The sequence below is a fragment of the Limulus polyphemus genome, unplaced genomic scaffold (assembly GCF_000517525.1).
Source record: "Limulus polyphemus unplaced genomic scaffold, Limulus_polyphemus-2.1.2 Scaffold114, whole genome shotgun sequence".
NCBI classification, from domain to species: Eukaryota; Metazoa; Arthropoda; class Merostomata; order Xiphosura; family Limulidae; genus Limulus; species Limulus polyphemus.
This window is the reverse complement of record NW_013665724.1, coordinates 415,603-423,725: the sequence shown is the minus strand read 5'-3', so window position 1 is coordinate 423,725 and position 8,123 is coordinate 415,603. Positions and strand designations below refer to the sequence as shown.

Genomic DNA, 8,123 nt, shown 5'->3' with positions numbered 1-8,123 from the left:
ATTAAGAAAATCTAAGAGGTTTTTCTACCCACTTTTAGTTTGTTTGTTTTTTATGAATTTCGCGCAAAGCTACACGAGGGCTATCTGCGCTAGCCGTCCTTAATTTATAGTGTAAGACTAGAGGGAAGGCAGCTAGTCATCACCACCCACCGCCAACTCTTGGGCTACTCTTTTACCAACAAATAGTGGGATTGACCGTCACATTATAACGCCACCACGGCTAAATGGGCGAGCATGTTTGGTGTGACGGGGATCCGAACCCGCGACCCGCAGATGGCGAATCGAGCACCCTAACCACCTGGCCATGCCGTTACGAAGTATATTTTATTTTTCAACAACGCCAGTTTCGTTATTTTAATATCGTCTATTAGAGGCTGTTTCAGTTTGTAAGAAAATATTTTGGAGAGACGAACAAGCAGGCACATATGTTGGGGGTAGCGGGTTTCTCCTCTTGATATCGCCCCTGGAACTGAAAAATAATTTTTCTCACCCAAAAGGAGCCATTCAGATGAAAAAACATTTACGATAACGATTGCGTTTTAAAGGATTTTAGTTTCTGATTTCAAATTACTTTATTCGCACTTAAATAGAGTGAACTCATACCAGGTGTATGGAAACGTTAGCCCCCCCACAGTGCCGAATGTATATCGCTACAGATATCAACATAATGGGGCACACCTAACCTGTCATCCTCATTTCATGTAAAACGTGTACAAGTATTTACTTTTATGTTAATTTCAAAATAACTTGTCCAAGGGGAACTTCTAATTTAGGTTTAATCAATTAAGTATCTGTAAAAAAAACGGCTTTAAAGCATTTAAATTTAAACTTCTGTTTGAATCAAGCATAGTAAGAAAAGGTTAAAACAACCTTTTTATTTATGTGAACAATACATAGACACTGTGCAAGTAAATAAACCGCACGGAACACCTTTTATTAAATATTATCATAAAAATGTATACTTGTTATTTTATATTGTGCAAAGTCATTTTTTATCGGAATATGCACAAACGCACCAGTATTAAATACAGCCAATATATATATCTTCGGACAACTAAAATATAGTTATGTTTTAGAGACTCATATTGCCATACTAAATATATTTACAAACACAGCTGTTCGATATTGTACCCACACATACTGTTAGGCCTATGTACACAATGTGTTCACTTACATTGAACCAAACACATACCCACTCACAAAGAATAATTACATAGTCCTTCAGTATCAGGAGGACTGCTCGCGCTCCACATTTCTTTCTGGAAACAAATCATTGACAGAAGGAGATGAACTTCATGAAATATGATGAAGTTTTACGGCTAACACACTCGTGAAGCCGTGATAGGTTGGTTTGATAATACATAGCCTCGAGCACACACACAAAAAAAGAATGTAATTCACTTTCATTGTAGGTTGAAGGTGACGCGATCAACTCAAAGAAATTGAAAGTGGGGCAAACTGAAGATGCTCCGAAACTGGAGCGTTCTGAGGGTATATAAAGTCCGGCAGTCCCATGAATCGCTATAACCTGACATCTCCAAAGAACCATAGAAAACTCACGCAGATAGCTCAAGCAGTTCTGAGAAAACGTCAGTTAAGGTGAGTCAAATCAAATATTCTGAAAGAGTTGATACCATGGCTTTTTATTATCCATTTACGCAAACTTCCGAAAAATGAAAGTTGTATTTTTATATTTTATCCCATAATTACAAGAATTTTGGTTTATATATCAAAATTTTATATAAGTTAGTTTATGACTATTGTAACTAAATCGCTACAATATGTAATTTCTTATTTTAATATTTGATAATGTTGCAAATATTAGCGCACTCTAGCAGCGTTCAAAATGAAATATAAATTTTAATACTATACTTAATGCTGAAAATATCCAGCTTAAAATGGAATATAAATTTCAATACTATACTTAATGCTGAAAATATCCAGCTTAAAATGGAATATAAATTTCAATACTATACTTAATGCTGTATAATATCCAGCTTAAAATGGAATATAAATTTCAATACTATACTTAATGCTGATAATATCCAGCTTAAAATGGAATATAAATTTCAATACTATACTTAATGCTGTATAATATCCAGCTTAAAATGGAATATAAATTTCAATACTATACTTAATGCTTTATATTATCCAGCTTAAAATAGAATATATGTCATCAAGATGTGAGAACAGAAATAAAATTTCTAATTAGAAATACTTCACGTATTATTTTTCTTACTAATGATACACCCCCCCAGAGGCACAGCGTCATGTTTGCGGACTTACAACGCTAGAAACCGGGTTTCGATACCCGTGGTGGGCAGAGCACAGATAGCCCATTGTGTAGCTTTGTGCTTCACTTGAAACAAACAAACAGACTAATGATACATGTGTTTATGTGTGCGAATTTTTCATTCGGTACAAATAATGTAGCAGCAAATCTTCCAAGAACTTTCAACTTATGCTAGGTATACTTTGATTAATAAATACATAAATAGTTTTATAAATATTTTTTGCTTTAATTTAAGATAATTCTTTTAGGTATTTCTTCGTTAGGTTCTAGATTAAATCTGACACTTCATTAGTTTTGGTCATGATTGTTCTAATCCCCGCTCCCCTAGTAGCACAGCGGTAATCCTAAAGGTTTATAACACTAAAAACCGAGTTTTGATAACGATGATGGACACGGCACAGACAGCCAATTGTGTAGCTTTATGCTTAATAACACACAAACAAAAATTATTCGTCTAATCTAAATTACTAAAATAGATATTTTTTGAATTGTTATTGTTGATAATCTTGTGCACGTGCAACTTTTTTTTTGTCGTTTAAATGTTTGGATTCACACGGATTACGTTTACTTCTTCGAGATCGAGAGGTTAGCACACGTTTCAATACAGTCTAAACGAGTAACATCCAGTTCATAAAACAAAACCTCTGTCGCAACTTTTCTTAAACTGTTTGAATAGTAGTTGATTACGCAAACCTGTAAATTATTGTTCAAACGATCAACTTTCGAAACGTTCTACCGTGTAATCATGAGTTATCAATCGAGTTTAGCCTGCGAGTTTAGCCTGCAAACATTAGCAAATGAAACAGATAACATACTCGTGTAATCGAATTATAATTTCGACTCATTTGCCATACTTACAATATTAAAAGGATAATATATGAATAATCTGATACTTACTGTTCATCAAGTCTTTTTCTTTTATATTTAAAATCGTTTTTTGCTTCAGTATCTTTCGATACAGTCGTTATTTTTTACTGGAAATTTTCAATGTAATATTTTTTTTCTCACAGTTAAAATCCAAAAAAAAAGAATGTTATTGAATTCAAGAACAGCTTTAGTCCTACTAGGTAAGGATGAGTTTGATCATTTTCAATCAATATTTACCGTATTTGTTATCTTTAATTTATAAGCAAATATTCATCGCATATTTCTATAACATTTTACAAATATTCCATACGTTTAGGCTTGAAATTGAAATCACACCACAGTGCGTGCTAATTTAAGAAGTTAGATTTAGATTCATTAAGACAAAATAAACTATTTCCTTTAAAATGCTACATCTGCTTGTTTTTGCTGTGATACTTTTTAAATCTATTAAACATAACTTAGTAAAGTGTAAGAGAATTTGCCTAAGATACGTTTTTGTTTTATTTCAGGATTCCTATCATTGGGTCTTTGTTTTGAAAGAGTAAGTAAAAATTAGCATTATTTTAAGGTTCTATTATTTGAAGGGTGTGTGTGTTTTTTTGGTATAGCGAAGCCCTGATTTTAGCACTGTAAATGGGAAGACTTACTGCTGTCCCACCGGAAGACCATTTGAAGTGATATAAAATATAATAACATCTTTTGAACAAATGTTTTGAGTACATATCCATAAAAAACAAGCTAGGTTCTGCAAGTGCGCTAGTGAGATATTTTACCTTGAACCGCTAATTCACCTCTACAGCTGTTATTGTTATTTAGAACCTGTGGTACGTTCAGCATAACAAAAAGAAGTCTGTAATAACGAACATAGAAAATTGTTACCCCCCTCCCCCGTCCACCGGTAGCTCAGCGGTACGTCTAAAGGCTTATAAATCGGGTTTCGATACCTGAAGCTGCAGGGTATAAATAGCCCATTGTGTATCTTTGTGTTTAACAGTGAACATGCACCTAAATGACCGAGATCACATACGACATCTAGCGGTAACTGTTAAACACTTTTGGCGAAAATAAGTGCAATATGTACTATACTTATTTTAAAATATATTGTTTACGTCATCATAATGTATTTAACCATTCAATAAAAAAACACCTGTTCTCTTCACAACAGAACCCTGGAGGGTTTTTTTCCCCTTTGATATTAGATTTAACTTTAAAATATCACAAGCAGCTTTGAGATGCACAGTAAGTCTAATCTGTAATACTGATATTTTTGTGTCCAACATGTACAAGTTAGTTATCGTTGAAAAACTCCTTACTGCTTCGTCAAAACGTTAACTCGTGTATTTTCCACTTTGAGAATATATGTTTAAAACTTGATATTAAATGAAACACTGGAAAAATGTATGAACTTTGTGTTGTTGTTTGTTTGTTTTTTCGGTGAGAGGTGGTGGTCTTAACAATAAAAAAAAAAGTTCGTACTTTATATGGTGTAAAATGCATTTATTTCAGTAGAGATATAACCATGTCTCCCAAGAAACTTGTGCTATTTGGATATCAATGGATAGCAATTCAATATGAATATTTTTTTACTTTAAGGATAAACGAGCAGCGTACAGTAGTGGCGGTTTTCAACAAAGCACAAGCTCTGGTGCAGGCTATGGGTCAATCTTTGGCGCCATAGGATCTCAAGGTGAAGGAAGAGACAATGGAGCTACATTTCGGTATGGTGGGACCACTAAAAATCGCTTTGATTTAAGCAACAGCCATGAAAATGGGCCTTATGTGAGAAATAATGCTGCTGGAAGAAACGGAGGTTATGGAACTCATATCAGTACTGGAGTGAACGGAGGTTTTGCTACTAGTAATAATGCTGGAAGAAACGGAGGTCATCAGACCCAAATCCGCACTGGGGTAAACGGAGGTTATGAAACTCAAATCAGGAATGGATTGAACGGAGGTAACAGAAATGGTAACAATGCTGGTGTAAAAGGTGGATATGGAACTGGAAACGGTGCTGGATCGAATGGAGATAACGGTGCTGTAAGGAATGGTGGTTTTGGGAATGGAAACGGAGCTATAGTGAATAGTGGTTATGGAAGTGGTAACAATGCTGGCTTGAAAGGAGGGTATGGAACTGGAAACGGTGCTGGAACGAATGGAAATAACGGCGCTATAAGGAATGGTGGTTATGGGAGTGGAAACGGAGCTAGGGTGAATAGTGGTTATGGAAATGGTAACAATGCTGGTGTAAAAGGTGGATATGGAACTGGAAATGGTGTTTTTGGGAATGGAAACGGAGCTAGGGTGAATAATGGTTATGGAAATGGTGTTTTTGGGAGTGGAAACGGAGCTAGGGTGAATAATGGTTATGGAAATGGTAACAATGCTGGAGTACGAAGGGGCTACGGAAACAGTTATAGAGATGGAAGTAACAGTTACAGTACTGATGCCTTTAGAAGAAACGGTGGGTCAATTTTTAGGAATGGACAGACAAAATACGGCGGATATGAAGAAAAAGAAATCGGGGATGAAGAAGATTTAGGACTAGCAGCATTTGGAGAACCAGGAGTTGATTTTCCCGTGTTAGCTGAAGTTCCCGAAACTGAGTTCCAGTGTTCCAATCAAGAGTTTCCTGGTTATTATGCTGATCCAGAAACAAAGTGTCAGGTAACATTATTCGTGTATAATTCATGTAACTATGGTAAAAGAAGGTGTAAGAATATCTAGATAGTAAATAGCTTTAAAAATGAAACGTTTATATTAAATAGACTGTTTTAAAGAGCGATCTTAATCCAAATGTAATTTTATTTGGTTTGTTATGAATTTCGCGCAAAGCTACACGAGGGTTATCTGCCGTCCCTAATTTAACAGTGTAAGACTCTTGGGCTACTCTTTTACCAACGAATAGTGGGATTGACTATCACATTATAACGCATATTTGGTGTGACGGAGATTCGAACCCGCGACCCGCAGATTGCGAGTCGAGCGCCCTAACCACCTGGCCATGCCGGGCCAATAGTTTTTATTTACACTTTAATTCGTATAATTATATTCTTTCATTTGAACTATACAAAAACAATGCCTAACAAGAAGTTATTAAATATTTTCAGGGAATTGACAACTTTAGGTACCTTGTATTCAATTAATCGAACATACATATACCACGTCAATCATGTTTGATTGTTTTGAGTTTTAGTATCTTAATATTGACACATTCTATTTGATATAAAGATCAAAATGAAACAGCAATTTAAAGAAAGTGTAACAAATTAAATGAAAACACTAATACACTGGTACATGAAAATCTTTTCTCTAACTATTTTTCGCGAAATGCAGTTGTTTTATACTGCAAGGAATTCTCCAGTTAAATGTTGCATGACAAAAAAAGTCAAACTCTTACATAAACAAAACATTTTCCATCAAATATATATGAGTTTATGGAACATTGTTTGGTAATGCATCTTGAATGACTTGAAATTTACGTGTTTATTGTACTTTCTTTAGGCTTTTCATATTTGTCAAGATGACGGACGATCTGACAGTTTTCTTTGTCCCAATGCAACTTTATTCAATCAGCAGTACTTCGTTTGTGATTGGTGGTACAATGTTGACTGCTCTACTGCAGAAAGCTTCTATAATCTAAATGCTGCACTCTTTCAAGAGCGAGATTTAAACAACATACTCAATGGTTACCAGAAGAATGGAGCAAATGGCGGAAGCTATGGCAATGGATTTCGCAATAACGGAGCAAATAGAACTGGCTACGGAGCCGGGAACGGAGGCCACCAAAAGGGTGGAAGATATGGAGGAAGTAACACCAATGGTGTAGGAATCGTAAACGGCGCATTTAATTCTGCAGCATATAGCGGTGGTCAGCAGAAAGGGAACTACGGAAAGTAAAATTTAGGTTTTTGGTCACGAAAACCTATGAATTGGTGCTATAAAGACTTTACCATTTTGCTTTTACTCAAATTGCCTTATTTCTTACCCAAAACCACTATTTTATTGCCTTATTCTCTTTGTCTTTCAATAAACGTGACTTAATAACACAATAATAATTGAATTTCACACACACACACACACACACAAATGATGATTAATGTTTAATGCAGAGTAGATATTCGCGGATGAATGTGTGTAGATTTATTTATTTGTAGTTATTAAAAATCTTTCCTAAGAATCAGAAAATATCAGTTAAGTATTGAACATTTATAATTTCTTACACAATACTCAGTCACGCATTGTGCACCGTACTGTAGTAACTTGTGTTGTTTTTTTAAAGTTTTTTTGTTCTCGCAAAAAGTAATTGAATTCTAAGAAGGGTCCGTTACCTGGACGTTCAGTGCACTTTCAAGTTTTATCTATAGTTATTTGCTGCTGTCGCTTGTTTATTTGTTGTATATTCGCTAAATAATGTTTTCAAAGTCGTTGCTTGTATTGTGTTGCTAACTGTACGGTAAATGAAACTTAATGTTCTTTATGTAGTGCACGTGTTCTATTTCATTTATCATTTGCAAATGTTACCTTGTATACAACGATAAAAAAATTTTAATATCCGAAAACGAATACCTCCGCAGATGGTGAACTGAGGTTATTCTTCCGACAGATCACTGCTTATATCAAGTAAAAATAGGCTAGTTGTCGGAGTTGGACTGTGTAAACAAGTCCAATGCAAAACCCCTCTAGTTAACTACCTTCTATTGCTTAGACAAATAAAATTCTGATAGAAGCTTTAACGATCAGTTTTTTAAACAGTTGGTGACGTAAGCTAGATCTTCTAAAAATCCTTTAAAATCCTTATTGTTTTCACAAATTATTTGCTTTGCTTTGTTTTCCCTGCGATGTAACGGTATATTTTGTTGTTTTTTCAAACGTGTAATTGGCATGATGTTCTTTATTTATCAGAAATTTAAACTTTTATTTGTGATGATCGTCTAGAGAAATGTCAAATTCTTATTAACGAATA

The 8,123-nt window shown here is 34.7% G+C and overlaps 1 protein-coding gene across 1 annotated transcript in view; it reads left to right on the top strand.

Moving 5' to 3' along the window:
- Positions 1-7,676, top strand: part of LOC106471650 (glycine-rich cell wall structural protein-like) — a 15,920-nt gene extending 8,244 nt beyond the window's left edge. Inside the window, exons 2-3 of the mRNA XM_022401215.1 lie at positions 4,754-5,824; positions 6,662-7,676. Of these exons, the coding sequence (XP_022256923.1) occupies positions 4,754-5,824; positions 6,662-7,057 (1,467 nt within the window). The 3' untranslated portion in view covers positions 7,058-7,676. The remainder of the gene's footprint in view (positions 1-4,753; positions 5,825-6,661) is intronic.
- Positions 7,677-8,123: the final 447 nt, after the last annotated feature.